At 33.8% G+C, this 22,493-nt stretch overlaps 2 protein-coding genes across 2 annotated transcripts in view; one reads left to right on the top strand and one right to left on the bottom strand.

The window, feature by feature from the left end:
* The window catches only part of LOC129939096 (inactive dipeptidyl peptidase 10), a 284,572-nt gene that overhangs the window by 47,843 nt on the left and 214,236 nt on the right, over positions 1 to 22,493 (top strand). The gene's annotated exons all lie outside the window — the stretch shown is intronic.
* On the bottom strand, positions 13,686 to 21,306 carry LOC129948049 (uncharacterized). The gene is made up of 8 exons (XM_056058864.1): positions 20,258 to 21,306; positions 19,887 to 20,195; positions 19,690 to 19,822; positions 19,274 to 19,490; positions 14,639 to 15,650; positions 14,272 to 14,574; positions 14,073 to 14,208; positions 13,686 to 14,008 (listed from the first exon to the last, which is right to left on the bottom strand). The coding sequence occupies exons 1-8, from the start codon at positions 21,279 to 21,281 to the stop codon at positions 13,777 to 13,779; spliced, it is 3,366 nt and encodes a 1,121-aa protein (XP_055914839.1). The 5' UTR covers positions 21,282 to 21,306; the 3' UTR covers positions 13,686 to 13,776.

Raw genomic sequence — 22,493 nt, 5'->3', positions numbered from 1 at the left:
CTCTTGTATCTGAAAATTGGACATACGCTTATAAAATGGAAGCAGAAGATTACAGAGTGTACAGAACTGGTTGTAACTCCCATTGTATGGTCTACCGTTGAGACATAAGACTTCGCATCTAGCTTTGAAAATCAAAGAAATATCTTTGTAGCTTAAAGATTCATTGAAATAGTTATTGTTGTTTAGATTAAATTGTATATGGCTATATAATATTCGACTTTCTGATTCAATAGCTGTTTTTATAAATTGATTCCGAACCGAGTTTTCATTAAGATGGATAATTTTATACATTTTTTCCTTAACATCAAGAATGTAACTTGTATTAATTTGCATATCTTCACCAAATGAAGTGGCAATTCGTTGCCATTTGTCATACCACCAGTCTTTGTTCCTTATTTCGTAAAGCAGCATAATTTTGCTCAGTCGCTCATCTCTGGAAAACCTAAGATTTTAATAATATAATCCGCTTGTAGTTTCAATGTGCTTGTAAATAATTTTGGTAAGCCAGTTTCCAAGTAGATCGCATAGTTCGGCGTGTTCCTATTACTCTTCCATTCCCCAAACTTGAGCTGCATAACATAAAGTGGACTTCACAACTGAATTAAAAATTTGGTATTTGGTAGAAAAATATACAAGGTTGTTTGAGAAGATCTTTCTCCATGTTAAGTTTATTAGACCTTGTGATGTTTTGACTTTAATGTCAAGGTGCTTACTAAAATTCAGTCGTGGGTTGAGGTTCACTCCAAGATATCTATATTCGTTTGTCACCTCCAAACTTCTTCCGTTGTTCTTCCAATTACTTCCAACTTCAGTCCGATTGGATCGCGAAAAGATCAGAATTTTTGATTTTTCTGTATTGATTTCTAATCCCCATTTATGGGAGTATGCGATTTATCATAAATTGAAGATTTTCTTTCGATTCCGATAGTATGACCATGTCGTCAGCATAAAGTAAAGCATTTATCCGGATTCCGGCCATTCTAATTCCTCCAGGTAAGTCGTTAACTATGTCATTAATGAATATTGAAAATAAAAGTGCACTAAGCGGACATCCTTGTTTGACACCGGAATCAGTACTAAACCATTCAGAAAAATGCGATCCATCCCAGACGTTAGCTTCTGTGTATGTATACATATTCTTGATGACATGTACAAATCTGGTTGAAACACCCATCTGCGAAAGTTTGTATATTAAAGCATTGCGATTTACTAAATCAAACGCTGCTTTGAAATCAACAAACATCGAGTAAACCTTTTTATTTCTTGCCTCAAATGCTTTCACTATCGATGACAGAGTAAAGATTTGGTCAACAGTGGAGTAATTTTTCCTAAATCCAACCTGGAAGTCTGATAATATCTTTTTCTCTTCTACCCACTTTTCCAAACGATCGACAAGAACTCCGCAAAATACCTTAGCTAAAATATTCATTAAAGATAATTCTGTAGTTTGAGACGTCATTTAAGAAACCTTTTTTATGTATTGGGAAGATAACTGATTTTTTGTACGAGGAAGGAACTTCCGCTATCGTAAGAATTTTGTTAAAAAGCACAACAAGTTGCAGCTTAAAACTTTGCGATGAATTCTTAAAAAATTCGTACGGTACACCATCTTGACCTGGTGCTTTATTATTTTTAGCTTTTCGTAAAACTGTAAAACTGTGCGGATACACCTAATTTGTAACCTAGTTTGAGCAATTTAAACTTTTCCGTTGACACAAATCGTGTTTGCAGTTGTCTTTTAAAAAAGATTTTTAAACTCACATAATGCAAGTGTTTCTTTTGAATTCCAATTCAGAAACGGTTTAAAGATAATTACAATTTCAATTGGGAAATGGAAAAACTTGTACAAAAGTCTGATTCGATTAGCTCAATTTGAAGTGTTTGGGATTACCAATTAGATTTAATGATTTCTACTACTTTTTCGGTGTAAACTCGTGTTAAATATATATATTAAATTATCATGTTATCATTTAGTGTCATACTAAAACATTTCTTCGATAAAATTCAAAAGACACTTTTAAAACAGTTTACAAACGAATCTTTCAAATGTCAAAGTGTCGAAATGGCACAAGTATGCGCAAAAGAAAACAAAGTAGTAAATTTTCACAAAAACCCTATTTTTAATTGACTAAAATATGTGAACATTTAAAAAAAATATTATTTGACAACCCGTTTTTTGATATAACACTACAAAAAAGTTCTTTATCTCAATTTACATATCTATAACCAAATAACACATGTAGTTGCCAATTTAGATATGAAAAACAATCAAAGCAGAAGTTTTACCTTTTTTCATTTTTTATCACGAGAATAAAAAAACAAAATAAATACTTTTTGTTCCATTTACATGAAATTTATTATATTTGTTTTTTATTTCAAACATTCACACACCTGAACAATAGCTGAGTTTTGTGTTTAACAATAAACTTCAAAGGAGAAACTTTATTTTCTGATGTTCATTTTGTATAACAATTGATTGCTCCAAAGTTCCAACAAAAATATGATTTCTTAGTATTCTTTTGAAACAACATCAATTTGATTTTAACGAAATGACTTCACAAACACCAACAAACTCACAAAAATATATGTTTTTCATTTTAAAATATACATAATTTGTTACTCTGGATGCATGTACATATTTTTCTTTTGACATTTAATTACCACTCATAAATCGATGTAATATACATTTAAAAGCTGAACACATTCATTCTGTCTGTCAGCCTGTCTGTCTATCTCTCTCTCTTTCTCTACCTCTACGATGTTGACTATTATCTTACAAGTCGTAAAATTCATTTATACCCGTCATTCTGACAGGATATCGTCTGATAATAACCACAAATTCGCAACCAATATCCCATTTATTTTGCCTCTCACTCCCCATAATCTCCATTTGCCATTAAAACACCACAAACTTCCGCCTCATGAAGAATGATGACATTCAATTTCTAAGCAAACAAAATTTTAATGTCTTTTTCGCTGTAGGTAGCCTTGTGAACACATCCACATCTCGTTCTCTAGCGAAATCAACTGCATTAAACCAGACAAATAACCGTTAACCCAAGCTTAACCTCATTCTCCCTTTATCTTTATATAGATGAGCGAAAAGTGCAATAATGATCCTTTTTGAAACTGAATCATCCTTTCCAAAGGCATTATACCCTACCCATTAATATACACGAAAAATATAGGCAGCCATTGATGCTCAAATGCGGTTATTGTAAAATGGTATCAGGGATGCTTCCGGTTCGGTGTTTGATGTGGTTTATAGCGGTGGGATGGCAGCGGTGGTGGCGGAGCTGCGTTATGGTGGCTCGCGGTAGCGGTTATGAAGCTAATGATGTTGGCTAAAGTTTTTGCACTGAATCCACTCGTTTACCACATCCGCGTTTGAATAGTGCTTTCGCAGGATAAAAGTCAGGATCACGGCTTAAGAACAATATTTTGCTACAATATCACGATTCACGATATGGCAAAGAACAATCTTTTCTACGAGACTCAGATTAAGTATTCGTTTGTTGGAGGAAGAGGAAAACTTTAATTTTTGTTCGTGCACTTACCTTTTATATGGTTTTGTTAGGGTATGAGCGAAATTCACGTGTTGACCACTAATTATTATTTGAGTTATTTATGATTAAAATTGGTAAAATATTTCATATTTCCTACAAGGTTATAACAAATGAAATAAAAATGATAAATTATCGTAATTTACGATGTCATTTTCACTATTTTCTCGAACATTTGTTATAAATTTACTTATACCCTTACCCTACCTTGCTTTGAGGAGTGAGGGTTAGATGTCATAATAAAGGTTTATGGTTTTCCGAAAAAGGGGGAGCACTTTTGACCAAAAACATAAAGGTCATGTAAAGTTACTATATTGATTAACTCAAACACGCCACACAGCAGTAAGAAAGACATTCTATGTAGGCAAATAAACTAAAATAAAGAAAAACATACAAAAGAAACAAAGACTTCTCGTTAAAGTTTTCGGTTAATTTTACGAATGGTTTATAAGATTTCCGCTTAAGTTACAAACCTAATCGGTAAACCGAAAACTTTTTAGTTGCACAATTCAGCAACTCAACCGAATGCTACCAAATTATAAATTTTTAACAGTTGCTTTTTTGTTTTCTTCGGATTCAGTCTTTTGAACAGCTGTTACTTTTTTTCTAAATTTTTCGTTTAATCAAGGGGATATGAATACTCTTATGATGATTATAGACATGAGAGCAATTAGCATTAGATTGGTAAGGATCTGCGTATTGTAATGAGTGGGAATTTTTGAGAATAGTAAAGCATTCCACATTCGTGCAGTGCAACTAAAAAATAATCTCTGTACTTTACAGTACGTCCGAAACCGGGATAAAGGGTAAACTGATGCGCATTTCTTGTAGTAAAAGTTTTACACTTGATTTGTTTGAGTAGAGGAATGCAACAGGATATTTCACTAGAGCATTGTTCATAAAAATAGCGATAAAATAGTGACAAGCATGAAACCTTGCTACAGGTTAGGTTAGGTTAACGTGGCTGCGGATTTAGAATCCACACACTTAGGCCAAGAGAAAGGCCCATTGTGATACCACATGAATCTAGAAAATTACTTCTAACTAGTAGAACCATTTTGAGCTTTTTATAAAGCGAAGAAGATATTTTATATCCTTTTTAGCTAGTTCACTGGGATTATCAAAAGAGTAGTCCCCTAGATGAAGTTTGCGTCTGAGTGAAAGATCAGGGCAAGTGCATAGGAGATGAGAGATTGTTTCCTCTTCTTCTTCGTCCATACAGCTCCTACAGAAGTCATTTGAGGCTACATCAAGTCGTATTGCGTGTCTCCCTATAAGACAGTGTCCCTTAAGGACACCTATTAGGGAGCTTATATGAAGTCTGCTTTGAGATAACAAGTCCTTAGAGCGCTTTAGGTCCAGTGAAGGCCATATGAGTTTTGTGGCTGCGCATGTTGGCAAGTTGTGAATTTGCTATCGCAAAAGCTGTTTCTTTTAGCATAAGTTTACATGTAGCTATCTGTATACCTACCTTCTCCCTTTCAGGTGAAACACGGTTCACGGTTCCATTTTTAGCGAGTTCATCGGCTCTACAATTACCTGTGATGTCTTTGTGGCCCGGCACCCAACAGAGGTGAATGTTAAATTGCTGCGCCATCTCCATAAGAGACGATCGACAATCGAGGGCCGTTAAAGATTTGGTTGAGACACCGTCAAGAGATTTGATAGCAGGAGAGGACCTCTTTGATCGCTAAAATTTCCGCTTGGAACACGCTACAATGATTAGGGAGACGAAATAAGATGCTTAGATTAAGCTTTTCTGAGTACACACCACTAGCAACTCCCTCATTTGTCTTGAATCCATCTGTATAAAAATGAATACTTTTATTATCCAGGAGTTTTTTGTCTTCCCATTCATCTGTGGATGGAATGGATACCTGGAAGTTTTCTAAAAATAGGGGTTTAGGAATAGTGTAGTCTATGTACTTTGGTATAGAACTAAAGAGGTTCAAAATGATGGAGTGCCCCACATTGTTGTTGGTCCATTGAGATGAGGCGTCGAGTCTTATCGCTGTACTCGCTACCACTTGTTTACTGAAGATGTCGAGGGGTGTCAGATGTAGGAGAGTGTCTAACGCTGCTGAGGGTGTGGTTCTCAATGCCCCGCTTATGCAGAGACATGCAGTGCGTTGGACTCTGCTGAGTTTGTCGTGGTATGTGACTTTCTCCAGTGCAGTCCACCATACTGCACCCCGTACATAAGTATTGGTCGGATGACCGATGTGTATAGCCAGTAGGTGATGCGAGGTTGAAACCCCATTTGCTTCCTATAGCTTTCTTGCAAAGGAAATGAGCTGCTGTAGCTTTTTTAACTCTTTCCTGTATATTGGATTTCCAACTTAATTTTTTGTCCAATATCAGACCAAGGTATTTGGCTTCATTGGTAAAAATTAGTGGTAAACCTTTTATTGAAGGAGGTACAATTACTGGGATCTTGTATTTCCGTGTGAAAAGGACGAGGTCTGTTTTTTGAGGATTAATACTAAGTTCGCAGTGATCAGCCCATCTAGTGAGCATATTGAGTGCATTTTGGAGGAGGTCTCTCAGTGTATTAGGATGTTCCCCTGTGACGGCGATAGCAGCATCATCAACCTTGCTACAAGAGTTACAAAAGTTTTATATAGACAACGGTCACCCCCCATTTTTAAAGTCCTCTTTTGAATTCTGACCAAGAGACTCAAGTGACTTTGAATCACCTATTCAGATATTTGAATTTTCGGAATAATTTAGGCTTTATAAATCAAAGGTTTATCAATAGTTGTCTCTTCTTGCATCGGATGGAGAAAAATTAAAACGTTTTGGTTTTGTTCTTGTCAAATATGTGCTCACTGGACAAGAAAAGAAACACCTAGAACTGAAAACAGTTCAAACTCCTCGATGCAAGTACCTCACATGGATAGTGGCATTGGGGATGGAAACTTTTTTGCAACAGGATACAGAATGAGTTTTCGAAGCATTAAATTCTACAAGGTTTTTGATGCGCCATTGGACAATACTGTCAAGATCAGAATTCAATATCATTCGCTGATAATCCACATCCGAAGAACAAGCATTACAATCTAAAAGGGTATATGAAAAGCTGAGGGTACTGTCATCAGCCAAACTAATAAGTGGGTTAGAAGATTCGGACAAATGATCATTTTATAAAAAAAAGTAAGAGTGTAGGAGACAAAATAGAGCCCTGAGGCACACCATCGTTTATTTTGTGTGCTTGCAAAAATTGGTCGACAATTGGGCCCCTCCGCTGAAATTTATTTCAGCCAGCCGTGGCGGCCACTGGCCTGAAATCATTTTTAAAATATAGTAGCAAACACTTATCTTTATTATAAAGCTTGATTCTTGGCCATTACATTAAATTATATGCGTTTTGTTTTCTCTATGAAAACACACCATATGCAAAATACTATTATTAAATCTATTTAAAATTGTCTTTAACTTTGTTGGTAAAACGACTAAAGATGTTGCTTTATGGACAATTTTATTTTATTGTTCCTAAGATTTTCATTCTCTTGTTTGTCTTATAATTGTACCACAATGTAAAAAAAGTTTTTTTTGTTGTTCAAATGTCTTCCATATAAACAATTAAAACAAAAGCTTTTAGTAGGGTTAATGGGAAACTTTGTTGAAAGTTCAACGAATAGTCTATGATATACCTATCTATAAACCTACAATAATTTGTATTTTAATTAAGTTTTGAACTTTGACATTCAATTAGAATTTATAGATTCATCTTGCTGTGTTTTCTTTGCTCCAAGAGAACATTTTTAGATAAGTTAGAAAGTATCGAGAAAGATGACGATAGTTTGGTTTTACTTGAAATTAGGTGAAAGTAGTTCAAAATCACAATTTTACATATGATAAAATAGGAAATTTTAAATAATTCTGCATAAACTAATTCTGTATATAAAAATTCCCCTTTTTCCATTCTCAGAGCAGTTTTTCTTAAGCTTAGTTTTGCTTCGCATTTGTGACAATGTGCTCTGAAAGCCTTAGAAGTTACGTAAATTATAATAAAAGTCAGTTATCTGAAACAACAGCTTTTTAAAAATAGAGCACAAAAATGTATCTATTCAGGAAGTTGACTTAAAAGCATTTAAGATGGAATAATGTTAAAAAAGTTTAGAGATAGAACACTTTTTTAAAGTTATACGATATTTATTAGGATAAGGGTATAAATTGCCTTTAACTAAACTTATTTTTTGAGACAAAAATATTAACAAATATTTCAGTTAAACTTAAATTGAAACTGACAATGGTTAGGGTCTTGGAGCTTAAGATCTATTGTTCTAAAAAAACTAGTAACTTAAAACTTTCCCTCTAAAATCCCCAAAGAATATTATTATCCCTCACCTCACACTACTAAGATACTGAAAAGTCACTTAAATACCTCAGAAATTTTGATGGAAATACATATTATTTCCCAATTGAAGGATCCGATGTCCCCTTGTCCTTCGGGCTGTTCTTTCCATAGAACAACAACTAACTCTCACTCCATGCCAGCCGGTCGGCCTCAGTTGCTCGTCCTTGTAAGTATCAATTTGACATTTAAATTAAATATTAAAACAGTAATTTAAAACCAAGAAACCATCATCCAGCATTAATATAATACGAATGCCCTTCCAAGAAAAAACAGTAAGCCAAAAATGCTAAAGGGTATTGAATTTTGTACTTTAATTTAATTTATTTAGAAAATAAAAAAGTGATACCCAACCTAACTTGATATAATTGAGTATTATAACCCAAATCGAATATACTTGTCGAAAAAAGATGATGGTGTCCATTACGGGATGCCCACACACAATAGAATCTTAATGGTTTGCAGACAGAACTTTAAAACGGAAAAAATCGTATTTTAAAGATTATATATCAGTATTGAAATAAAGATAAGTTATGCTATTAGATAAAATGTTGTCAAACAAACTTAAAAGTTTTAAATTAATGACATTTGAAATTAAATATAGAATTCTTCTTATATTTTAAATATTTTATCTTATTTTAACCCCTTCGCTGTCAATTCTACAACAGAGATGCCAGGTGTTTTCAAGATCTATTTACCATTGGTTAAATAATATCTATGCTTTTTCCTTAAAATAAAATATAGATTCACTATAGTTCCCTCTCCATTTAGTGGACGATGAAACAAAATCTGCCTTAAGGTAATAGTGATGAATTTTTGCCTTAGGTATTGAATATATCTACAAAGTACGTGGATTAAGAGAAGAAAGCAAAAAATATTTTCCTGTGAAAAATGACATTAGGGACGATGAAGTTTTACTGTATAAAATTTCACAAGAAATCTCTGGGATAAGGGTAAAAATTTCGTGTAGTTATATTCTTAAGAAATAAGAAGGGATACACATTTTTGTTTCAACATTTACCATTTATTTAAACTTCAATCAATAAATTTTAAAGCATAACTGACTACACTGAAGTCAAAAATAATATGTTAGCTAATAATTCCACCGTGAAACAACATGTCTAAAAATATAATTAAATAGTTAAAACTATGGAAATTTGCTTGATATTTCAGAACTTCCTTGATATTCCAAGCTCTTTTGATACCTTCCTTGATATTTCAGAAACCGCCTTAAAAATTCAAGATCTTCCTTAATAGTAACAGTAAGTAGTAAAATAGAATTCTGGACTAACTTTGATGAGCCAATCCTGCAAAATTTGCAATAAGTGATGCTTCAATTTTTCCAACCAATGGTGGACATAAAGCTTTTAAATCATGCCTGATTCTAGTAACTGGATGTCCTCAAGACCACTCTTCAAAGAATAAGGATTTCCGATTATGTCAGGTAGCCGATGGGTTGATAGCCCTGTACTATATACTGCAGATGCATCTTGAATGTGAACATATAGCCTGGTGCTACTTCTGTCGAAAGGTGCAGCACATAGTAAGATGTATATTCAGTAAAGCAGAACTTTTTTTTTTGATAAAGTAACGGGCTATCCATTTTGCGTGTTTAAAAGCATAGGACTTAAATTCGATATTTATGTCAAAGTAAGTTGTCATATGACATATCGAGCCCTTCCCGCCATTTTATCGTAAGCGGTATTTTTATTAAAAAAGACAACTTAATTATTTAAATTGCACACATAGAGCCTTGAAGGCTATTGTCATGTCTTAACTTAAGCATAATTAATAATTTCCAATATTAACTACGGGTACAAGTTGTATCAAGGACTAGTAGTATGCTATTGATTTGTCGTTAACGGTAAATTTATTTTGTCGCTTACGATAAAATATATATTATTATTATTTTTTTATTTTATATAAGTGTTTTTTTTTTCTTTTTTGCCACTATTTTATATATGTATATAGGTAGTTAGTAAGAAACATGTATGAATGGTCAGCATGACTATTTTGACAGATGTACATCTCTCGCTCTTGTGATAATAATTTATAACGGTTAAAGTTTTAAGATAGCAAATCGATAACAAGTTAATAAGTATGTTATAATAGATCACGTGATGGCCAAACTCAGTTATTTCAATGGTATTCTGCAACAAGGCTGCTCTTTTTGTATTTAAAGTGCTATTTTCTGAGTGACAAAACTATTTTGACGGATGTTCTTCTGTATGCTTGGTTTTTGTTTACAAATTTAAAGCATATGTCAAAAAGTTGAATTCATTTAGGCTCCGATTTGTGCAAAATTGGTTAAAACGGCAGAACTAAGTATTGTGGTTAGAGTATCTATTGTCGCAAGATATAATTCCGGCGTGTCCATTAAACTAAATATGCAAAGAACTGAATTTATTAAGACAAACCGTACACTACCAAATAAACAAACATAAAAGAACGAATTCTGTACAAAATCTACCACAGGAGGTTAGAAAACGAAAAACTACTCTAAAAGAAGACAGGCATATTTTGAGAGAATTCACCAAAAATCCTGCATCTACCCCTTAAAGCTTGTAGCTTGAAATGAAATCCCTCCAAAAAAGTTCCGTTAGTGAAAGAACAATTCGCAGACGTCTCAAAGAATATAATTTTGGGACGTATACCGTAAGAAAGATAACATTTATAACTCCTAAGAACAAATTAAAAAAATTGAAATTCGCAAGGGAATATGTAAATAAGCCTCTTAGTTCTGGAACAAAGTTTTATGGACTGATGAAAGTTCCTTTAAGTTTCATTGATCACCTAAAAAGAAATCTGTTCGAATGCGGAAAGAAATGCATAAAAAGTTTGCGTTAACCTTCCGACCACAACACTTTTAAAATATACATACACCACAACAGGGGTGACATAACACCCCAGCCAAGAAAATATATATAACAAAATACTTTAAAGTAAAACATACATTTTTATTCAAACAATACAATTAATATACATACATACTTTGTTGAAAACATATAAAAACTTAATTCATAAAAAAACAAATATTTTTACGAAAAACGGTAAAAAAAATAATGAAGCAAAATCAAAATTACAATTTAAAAAAATGCCTGGGGTGTTATAGCACCCATGTTGTGGTCGGAAGGTTAAATGAGAACTCATTCCCATCTGGCGATAGACTCATTTTAAACTCTTTCATTTTTCAAAGAGATACTGCCCCTTGCCACCTTGGTGAGATTTTTCTATTTTCACTCTTTTTCTCTTTTGTTTGTTTTCGCACATTCAAATTAACAGTATATTGCTAGATTTGATTTTGAAACTGTCAAATACGTTTTTCTTAAACTCACCATAAAAATACTAGAAATAATGAATTTGAATGCGTTTCGAACCTTTAGACCGAAGACATAGGTTCATATTCATTGTTCCTTGATAAGTTCTTATTTTGTCTTTGCTAAATTAAACTTCAGTTTATGTTATTCATAGACAATTTGAACCCATCTTAAATGTCAAAAGACTTACATATACATATGTTCAATTTAGACTCTACTCTTACATTAAGGTATGTTTGAATGCAGAAACGCATTCAAATGTTTTAAAATATTGAATTTAAGAGACATCACGTAACTTTCATTATTAATTTGATTCTTGTTTTTGAAAAATAGGGAAAAAAACAAGACAAACACATACAGGGCCACTGTTTTGTTTTAAAATATTTATGTGTCACAATTCAAGAAGTAAAAAAAGTTAAGTTAAAAGATTTTTTTAATTAACAGTTAAAACTTAGATAAATGAGCAAATAATATTCGGTGTTTTGATATGTAAATGTGTCATAAGTGGACCTAAGATCGTTTCAAAAACGAGCTTTTGAATAATAATACATATTTGATTACTTCACATATTCTGATATTTCGGGGGGTTTAACCCTACCTGCATTCGCCACTGCACATGCCACACAACTCGAATTAGTATGGCTTAATTGCAAGAGACATTTCCTAGCCGCTTAATATCTCGTCATGCCATTTAACACCGCTGAAGCTGCATGAAAGAAGGTGTTTATGCAGATAAACGTTTAACAAAATCTTCAGCACTAAAACCAACATTCGGCAAGTTTTGGCTAAAATACCGTCCAATATGTCCCAAAAAGTGGTAACAAATCACCTCAACAGAATCGATGCTTATGCAACAATTCTCCTGGTGGTCAACACTCATTTTGATAGTAAAGTTTTATCATGATGATTTGGCATAAACAATTAGAAAAAAAAGCATTTGATAGATGTAGGTGACCAAAACTAAAACTAAAAAACCAAAGTTAAAATCTACCCGCGAAAAACCCTCTATTTGGGGTCTCTGGAAACATTATGAAATCATTTGCATATAACAGAGCTTTAATCGGGACGCAAAAAATTAAATACCACCAGTTAAAAACATAGTTAAAAATGAAAACTGGGCTCAGAAGACAGCCTTGTAACAGCTGATATCGGGTGGAACCATTCTGATCTTTCTGTGCCATTCCATACAGTTCTGTAGTTGTTCGCGTAGAGTCCTTTCAGCATATTCAACATGTTTGTGAATGTACCTAATTAGCTTAGCTAGTAAAATAATGCATTTCGGTGGATTGAATCGAATGCTCACTTAATAATTCTTTACGAATGATCTGGCGAAACATCTCAGGAAATGTATATTTCCTACGGTTCAGTGATTTTTGAAACTAGCCTCATATCCGCATAGCAGATTGTTATCTTAAGCCCATTGCATAAGTCCATTTAGAATCACACCAGAAAAGATTTTCATGACAGAGTTCGCCTTTCTTAAAAAATTGGAAAATTATGATCTTTCGCAAGCTTTTTAAAGCGTATTTATAAGATTCATAGGGATCGTGAACGTCTCCTGGAGCTTTGTTGTTGCATCTGGACATTCACTTCCTCTTGAATCGTGAATGCTTGATCCAGAATTTCGTTTTGAACGAAGGATAAGCAAACAGTATTTAAAAAGGTATTCCTGGATTACTAAAGAACATTTGAAAGTGATTTGCTAATATTGTTACCCCATTTAGTTCTTGCGCTTATCTCCAGCGTTCAGCCTACTCATAAGACATAAGGGTTATTATTTTTGTTTTGCTTTGAGCCAAATTTGCTTTTTGCTACATTATTTTGGCTGAGTTTGTATAGATTGCCCTGACTAGCTTAGGCAACCTAACGATATTTTTCTAGCCTCTTCACATTCTGCATCAAACCATTGGTACCTCCAGTTCTTTTGCAACAATCAAACGCAACTATTAACTCATTACCACTTCATTAGTATAGCAAGATATCCCCTGAAATCTCCAGACCATACTAGATATTTCAATGCTACCCTTTTTATTTCATGATCTACCTGTACATTTTAAGACCTTTCACATTTCAGGACCAGCTTTGATTTTACAAGACTTGCGTTCAAATGCTCCTATTTAAACTTCTTGTTAACAGAGTGCTGCATTCATTTTTCAATCATAAGGGTAACAAAGAAGGAATATATGTAAAGCAGTTGAGAACAATTCATTATTACTTAAAAATTTGAAATATAATTTCTTTGTAGCCAAATGTTTTAAAAAACCTACTTACAAACTTTATTTACCAATGAATTGGGGTGATACTTGCACTTAACCATTAACTAAACCTACGTATGTGAATGAATGGAATGGTAATGAAAAGACTTTATCTTAAATAAAATATTAATTCTGACTTAGCGTAACTTATACCAAACATCCAATATCTAATCAATTGATTAAAATTTAAAAATAACAATTTTTAATTATGTTTTATTCATCTCTTGGTTTTTTTCGAATTGTAAAGATGAATTATACCGATAATGTTTAAGTTCTTTATTTTTTTAATTTAGATAAAAAACACTAAAAACCATTGCTACTGCTGTCAACATAATTGTCATTACACATATGGAACCTCGCGTTCCACTATTTTCTACTGGAAATAAACTATCCCAGAGTTGAAATCTTTCCGCATAAGGTTGGCCATCCATTTTAAATTTCTCATCAATATACAATGTATTGATGTGAGTTTTGTTTGAAGGTTGCCATTTTAAACCATCGAATTCTGGTGGAAATCTGAAAAACAAAATTGGACTATTATTAAACAATATATGCTATTTAGAAATAGTAACACTTTTACCCCGTTTGTGCAAAAGTTGAGATTATTCCAACCATCTTTTCAGCCATAAACCAATCTTTATCATTGGGCCCCAGTAGTTTTCCACCAAATTTATTCATTTTAAAAACATAAAACTGATCATCTCCATGGCTAACATCTTAAATGTAAGAAAGCATAATTCATAGTTATAAAGTCACCACTTTGAAAATTCGGTTCTTACATTCATTGGTCCTTATTTGTTCGAAGCTTCCCTTATAGTCAAATCGGTAATAATAGACCTGAACGTACTTTCGAGCTAGATCGACTAATCTGTGAACCCCGTGATTGATAAAAGAGTCCGAAAAGGCTTCGCCCAATCTGATAACATTCGTCTTGCTGATGGTTTGATTTTTGAAATAAAAATCTTTCAATTTTTCAACTTTCTTTTCGGCAGGATCACCAAAGTCATGCATGAAAAACTCTGGTGCATACTTTTCGAGATTCAAATCAATGTCATTCAACAATTCAGTTTTGTCCTCCATTACTGGTGAGTAAGAAAGAGAGAGAGATATAGAAAAAATCTATCATATAAAAAAGACATTTTTTACTCTTAGCCATTCCATTAAATTCATCTGTGGAGAGTCCAGTGATGATTGGAACTTGTGAAAAGTTTCCTCTGGCGTAATATTGTGTCGGTCTAAAGTCCAAAAAATGTCCATCCACCTCGTAGTTCCACTTCATGTCAGGGAAATACACATCCCATTTCTTGCAAGTCTCCACAATAGTTTTCCATGGAACGTTCCGCAGACAACTTAGCAGGTCCTCAGGATTGAACATAGGGCATGAAGTTTCATGGGCTAATTTCCGAGTCCAGTGCAAATTATTAATATTTTGTTCGTTCGTTGCTGATCCACTCATGGCAATTGCTCTGTGAAACAATCCTCTCGAAAGGGGTGAGGCCAAATGAAGTGAGACTGCCATTGCACCAGCACTGAAACCCATCAGTGTCACAGAATTTGGGTTTCCACCAAAGCTCCTTACATTATTGTGGACCCAGTGAAGTGCCATAACTTGATCAAGATAACCAAAGTTTCCTGGAGCATCCGATGTTCGAGTACTGAGAAATCCCAGTGCACCCAATCGATAATTCAGCGATACCAACACAATCCCATCCGATTCCATTATATACTGTGGGCCAGCTTCTCTCTCACTATGGCTTGCTCCATCTTTGTCCGATCCACCGTGAATATAGAATATAACTGGTTTATTGGCATTTTCACTCAGATTCCGTGAATAAACGTTTACAATTAAACAATCCTCGGACATAGCTTCTGCGGCAGGACCAATTTGGGGACAGATGAAACCATCTTTCGTGGCATCCAACTCCCCATCCCAAGACTTATTGATAGCTATAGGGGCTTTGAAACGTTTCTCACCAATTGGAGCTTCTGCATATCTTATTCCACGAAATGCAAAAAAGTCAAAACCTTTTTCCGTCTTCAATATTGTGCCCTTAATTTTACCCAGAGAAGTATTGACAATCGGATTTGTTTGGGTTTGAGCACTCACAAGAGCGAGTGCGAAAAGGAAAATCCCCAAGGTAACCTTAGCACCAACTATCAACACCATTTTTTATTGAAATTTGTATAAAAACTGAACTTCTCAAAGCTTATTTATGAGTTCTTAAAGGAATATGCCATTATCTAGCTATACATTTTTTCGAGAGGCAATTTAGTTTTATCTACAACAAAGGTCGATTAAGATTTCAATCAGAATCAGAATCGGATTCGGTGAAACATTTTTGCTTTATCTAATTTTTCATAATTTTGTTTATTTATTGATAAGTTTTTGGGAGCCCCTTATTCATAAACATGCATCATAAATACCGTGAACATCATAATAAGTGAGATTATATCGTTATCGACAATCAGGGTTAAGTGTAGGGAGATACTTTTTTGTGCAAACATAATAAAAAACAAAAACAAAAAGGTGATCTTTTGTTATCATTCTGCATTCTGAAAAAAATAGAGAACAATTATTCTTAGGTATATGTATTGTGAGAAAGCTTAAAGCTCAATAAAACATTGTTCTCTTTCGAATTTATTTTTAGAATCTTAATTTTTAGAAAACACCTTTTTTCTGTTCTTTGCGTTTTTTAAGATAAAGAATTTTCATCTCTCCTTTCTAGTAAAAATGAATGCTGTTCTTGACGTAAAAATAGAGTCAAAAAAGCTTTGAAAAGTCTTAGAAGCTTACAAAACTTTTATATTCCACATGAATGAATTTCCTTTTCACCAGAAAGATTTCATTTTTGAAAGATTTCCCATATTGTGAGCAATTAATTTGGGAAAAATGTAGCACATTTCACTTGACTTTAAAAGGTAAAGACTACGAAAACTACGTTAAAATTTAAGATTTTCGACGAAATGGTTGGTTGGTTACTAACATTTATTAATTTTTGTTTTATTTTTAAATCAATCAACTCTTAGCTAAAATATGCTTTGTCAAAAATTCAAGAAAACACCGATATATTTTAACGGGTTTAATTCCAAGGTATTGTACTTTTAAGGGCAATGAGGTGATTAAGACCTTTAACTAATGTTATACTTAAAAGCTGAAAATAAAATGTCTTTTAAACAATTATTTAGGTAAAAAGAATTCAACGGATTAAAATGATCTTTTCGAACAGTTCGACGTAGTGTCGCAACCTTAAGCAACAGGTTATCAACGGTTGCGCCCCGAATTTCAATATCGTTACTCTAATGAGCTTATAGTGCATTATTTAAATTTGCATTATTTAATAGCAATTTTTTGCAATTCTAAAAAGATATCGACAAAAACAAGTTTTTAATATTCGTCGCATTTCTGTATACGAGTTATGTGAGGGATAAAGAGACCTTTAGTCTTACGCCAATCCGAACGGCTAATTTAAGGAAGAACTTTTCATGACAAGAATTACTTACTACTCGAGGCCAGACCTTTAGAGCTGACAGTCCTAAGCACTATCCATCACGCCACGGTACTAAAACTTCTGATAGCTTCTTAATATCTAGGGAACAACAATTACAATAGAACGATTTTTCGGGTGAAACACATGATAGGACTGATTGCGATTTCATGCTAAAACTAAACTGAATTAAATTGAATTTTAAAAATATGTGAGTAAGACATCTATGACGTTTCGTATAAAATATATAACATTATTCAAACACGTTTACCGTGCCTTTGCTGGGAAAGGCTTCGCCCAATTTTTCATAAGCTCTGATTGAAAATGAACAAAATTGTTGTTGATAATGGCAGTGAGAAAAAATCTAACTAGGTCAAATCGTACGATCTTTGTAACTTTTGATTTGTCAACTGGGATCAACTTTTTACTTATCGAAAACTTAGAATTTTCTTCACTCAAAGTTGAAATTAACTTAACTAACTTATATTTCTTCACTTCAAGTTATTATTCTTCAGTGAATATTTTCAACTTTAAAGTTTATAAGTTTTATATTTTATCAACTTCTAAGAAATTCGAAATTTCACTTCCTTAGATTTTTTATCAATTTGAAGACCGGGCTTGTAATTTCAAGGCTATGAGAGCTATGAACTATGAGAGCTCTAACAAGCCTTAATAAATGAGAGCTCTAACAAGCCTTAATAAAAGTAAGAAAGGGCATATAATGCTTTGATAAAGAGAACATTCTAAGGCACTAGTACTCTAATAAATGTGATAGGTCTACACTCATAACATGATCATTCCATCTAAGCATTATGTCAAACTAGATCCCTTAGTTCTTTGATTTATCGACATATTTGTTTGGAGTAGCTTAAATCTAGTTTATTTTTATAAACAACTTAACACTTTGATTTTCTTGGGTTCAACAGTAAACTATTTCTTTGAGCCCATTCTAATATGCTGTGTAGATAAGATGTAAGCTTAAAGGCATCATCTTCCATCAATCCGAGTTTGAAAAGTAAAGCTGATGATCGTCAACATACATATGCAAAGACTATTTATAAATATTGTAAAAAGCAGTGGACCTAATATAAATCCCTGAGGAACTTCACTTAATAAACTCATTGCTGATAGAAGTTTGAATATTGTCTGATACATTTATCCGCAGATAGGCCAGACCAGACTGTTGGGTAACATTTAAGATTATTTGTTTAAAAAAAACGGAAAGTTGAAAGTGAAGAAGTTTTTTTTTTTTTTAAATAAAACAAAATTCATATATGTGGGTCTATTTTTAGGTGCAGGAAGTCTGTTAACCGATGTTTTGAGAATGGGAATAAGTTTCGCAAACCGCCAAACCGAAGGAAAACATTATGTCGAAATGACGAGCGTATATATATAATATATATTAAAACGGGTAGAATATGTGAGAGAATCATCTAATCCAGACGTCCTTAATATTTAAAGACCTCCCCTTAAATTTAAAAGAAATCAACAGGCATATCTGACATTTTAAAATCTTTCTTAATTTCCAGACCCTCTTTGAATTCTCCGAACCTTCCTTGAAGTTTCAAGACCTGATCCATTTGAAATCTAAAGACCTTCTTGGCGTCTTTGAAATTGGCCAGTTGTATAGTTTAAGACAAGTTTAAAAGTTAAGGAGTTAAGAAAATGGCTCTTACTTTGTTTTCTTTAGCTTTAAGTTCCTGGTTTGGTTAAAGTTAAAAACTTGACTAGCTCAGATTATCTTCTATACTCACTTATGACCCCTGGATATATTTTTTTTTCGGGTTTTTAAACATAAGTCACCTCAGAAGGTTGTTAATAGCAACGGAAGATAGGTGGAAGCGCTTAAAATTTGGTAGAATAGGAGGTCCACTTTCATAAAAGAATCTCTTTTGGAAAAAACCTAAAAGCCTAGACATGCAGTGTAGCTTATTATAGGCTCTTCACAAAGCTCATGACCATGAGTCATGAATATAAGTAAGTACTATTTTTGTGTAACCTGAGCAAAGATGACCCATATCGCTTTTTTGTTAAAAATGCTGAATGTTTGTATTTATTTTTAAATGAATGTTTTTAATTTGATTAAAAACAAGAGATTGCCCAGTCTCATTTAAAAAATTAAAGTGGTTAACAAAAAACAATTGATATGTTCTTATCTTTTCTTTTTGAAACACTTTTGATAATAGTCAGAGATTACTTTGAAGTTTGATTTTTGAGCGTAGGTGTTAAGGTCAAACAAAAATATTGCATTTATTTTAACTTTTAAAATCTTAAAATAAATATCTTAAACAATTTAATAACTTAAAAACAATGGAACTATAATCAATGTGATGAGACAAGTCGCCGGGTAATAGAAACTTCTGCCGCTATTAACCGGATAAAGTTCATCCCAAAGTCTAAATCTTTCTGTAAAAGGGGCATATCCAAGTTCAGCATTTGTATCGATGTACATTGTGTTTAAATGAGTTTTATTTGTTGGCAACCATTTTGTTTCATTCATAGTTTGTGGAAACCTTAAAAAATTATATAAATTATATTGAAATAAGAATTAACTGGCTCCCAAAATTTAAGCTCGACAAACGATTCAGAAAATTCCGAAATTTAAAGGTCTTAAACAAAATTTATATTCTATCCCTTAAGAGTGTTAAGACTTTTAAAAACATTATCTTTGGCTCATAGAAACGCTTAGGAAAATTATGTAAAGAAACATACCCATTATGAGCAAATGAAGCAATCATTCCAACTACACGTTCCACCATAAACCATTCTGGGTCATTTTGAGTAAATTTGAACGGATTTAATTCAACACTAACAAAATACAATAATTCATCACCATGACCAACACCTTGAAATGAAAAATATCATCATTATCAATGGGTTAAGGCATTTAAGTTCACACCTTCACCTACCTCTTGGATTTCCTTCAGCATCGATGTAATTCCCAAATCTTCCATGATAATCAAATCGATAATAATATACGTCCACATATTTTCTTGCTAAACCCACTAATCTATGAACACCATGTCCAATGAATGAGTCGGAAAAGATTTCACCGAAATGTGTCAAACTCTGATCATTTATATGCTTATTGCCCAAATAAAACTTCTTAAGTTTCCCAATTTTCGTGCTATCTTCTAAGTCATGCATAAATAACTCAGATGCATATTTTTCAAAGTTCAAACTTATGTCATTAAGCAGACCTACGTTATTCTCTTCACCTAGAAAAGTTAAGACAACAATTAAGAATTTTAAAAAGAAATATTTACACTATTAAACTTACTGTACACCGAATAGGTAAATTCGTCCTTAGTTAACCCAGTGAGTATTGGCATTTTTGTAAAATTTCCCTGATCAAAAAGGTCAGTCAATTTTGCTGGCATGAACTTTCCATCGACTGTATAACCCCATTTCATGTGCGTAAATCCATAGACCTCCCATGAACCACAAACCTTCAAAATCGTCTCCCATGGCAACTTTCTCAGACAACTAAGAACGTCTGGAGGATTGTGCATGGGACATGATGTTTCGTGAGCTAATTTTCGAGACCATTTTACACTATCCAGCACAATTTCACTTGTTGCCGAACCACTCATAGCAATAGCTCTATGAAATAAACCCCTGGACAGTGGAGATGCCATATGAAGGGTTACCGCCATTCCACCTGCACTTGTTCCAATCAAAGTTACCAAGTCAGGATTTCCTCCAAAATTAGCGATAAGATGATGAACCCATTGCAAAGCCATTACTTGATCCAAATAAGCATAATTACCAGGGGCCTCAGGTGAGTCTAAGCTTAGAAAGCCAAATGGCCCCAAGCGATAGTTGAACGTTACAAATACAACATCCGTATCCAAAAGGTAACGCGGACCAAAACCACTTAAACTATGACCACTTCCGTGTGCATTCGATCCGCCATGAATGTAAACAATAACGGGACTCTTTTTTCCGTTCAAGTTGCGTGTGTAGACATTTAAAAATAAGCAATCCTCGGATTGTTCCACAGGTTGACCAGTTTGCAGCACTTGTGGACACTTGAGTCCATCCTTTGTTCCGTCTAATTCATCATCGCCCCACGTTGAAACATAACTCGGAGCTCTAAAACGTTTCTCCCCAATTGGCGCCTCAGCATAACGTATTCCCCGAAAGGCATAAACATCCTGACCTCTTTCAGTTTTAATTATTGATCCTCGAACTTTTCCCAGTTCTGTTAAGACAACAGGATCTGATTTCCTTTGAGCACTGATGGCAGTAATTGTTAGAAACCCCAAACTAACGAGAAAGACAACTTCTGTTGAAGACAACATTTTATAGCTAACTAAAGTAAATACTAAATTCAAAACGATTGAATTTAATTCTTCAATATATCAGCTCCTAGCGTATAACAATAATTCAATTATAAATAATACAAAAAATAGATAAAGTTGATCAGATGTTTGTTATCTGTTTTCGATTAATTGAATGAGTAACCTCGTGCTATGCTTGAATTAATTGAATACTCTTTATCTTATTGGTCGAATTTGGTTTCGAAATTTTTTTACTTTGAAAAGAAAAGGTTTTGTCTTATAATCTGTAAACCTGTTAAAAGAAGGGAAAGTCGACAATATCTGACAGATTCTTCAATCTTAAACTAACGAAAGAAACTGGCCGAAGAGCCTTCAAGGTGACTTCCCGACCACGTACAAATATTTATTTCTATGTAGAGCGAACGGACATCAACGTCTCTTCCCAGAAAATTTTTCGAATCCAATCCCAAGGGGTAGATAAAATTGGTTTCTCGAAATCAATCTACAGTCAACCAGATTGGCAATATTGAGATCGACGATAAACACTCTTCCAGCATCATGAATGTCCGAACCTTCCGAGTAGCTAACATCGACTCGGACAACTATCTCGTTGTAGCCAAAGTAATACAGACCCAAGGCAAAAGATAGTTGCTTTGAGAATCGCAAGAGATCCCCAGATCCTTCTCCGACCGAGTCACAAGTAACCTCGCTTAAAAATCTCTGCCGCTAACAAAATGTATTGAGAAGCAGTGGCAATATTGCTACGTTGCAATCAGAGAAACCGCCTCTGACGTACTGGGTTTCAAGCAGCCATCAACGAGGAACTCCATGTATGATGAGGAATGTCGACAGGCTTATGCAGCCAAACAACAGTCTCGCAAAGCGGAAGAGGAGAGATGAATACCGAGATCTTAGAATAAAAAAGAGAGAGAGCATGAGAAGCGAGCGGTCGCAGATGTTAAGAGGTAAAAAAGCAGGAATGAAGTTTGCAAGTTTTGTAAGCATTTGAAACGATATTCACAAGTACATGAACCTCAAATCGAGAGTAAAAGTGGAAACATCATAGGGAAACCTCCTCCAAGGACATGGAATTACTACTTTTGCAGACTGTATAACGGCTACGACGAACTGAATTCCGCTGTCAGGCAGGATGGTCTATTCAACATAGACGACTTGGAAGAAGTAAAGATTGCCATATCTAAGCTAAAGTCTAACAAAGCCGATGTAGCAGAT

The sequence above is a fragment of the Eupeodes corollae genome, chromosome 1, assembly GCF_945859685.1.
Source record: "Eupeodes corollae chromosome 1, idEupCoro1.1, whole genome shotgun sequence".
Classification (NCBI taxonomy): domain Eukaryota; kingdom Metazoa; phylum Arthropoda; class Insecta; order Diptera; family Syrphidae; genus Eupeodes; species Eupeodes corollae.
Note: the sequence above shows the minus strand (reverse complement) of the source record. Positions and strands in the feature narration are given on the sequence as shown.

Bases quoted from the DNA above. Each gene is read 5' to 3' on its own strand.
- LOC129948049 (XM_056058864.1), bottom strand. From the start codon at position 21,281: ATGTTGTCTTCAACAGAAGTTGTCTTTCTCGTTAGTTTGGGGTTTCTA. The intron at 20,196-20,257 runs GTAAGTTTAATA...TAACTTTTCTAG, and splicing joins ATTTACCTATTCGGTGTACA to GTGAAGAGAATAACGTAGGT. The intron at 19,823-19,886 runs GTAGGTGAAGGT...TTTCATTTCAAG, and splicing joins TGCTGAAGGAAATCCAAGAG to GTGTTGGTCATGGTGATGAA.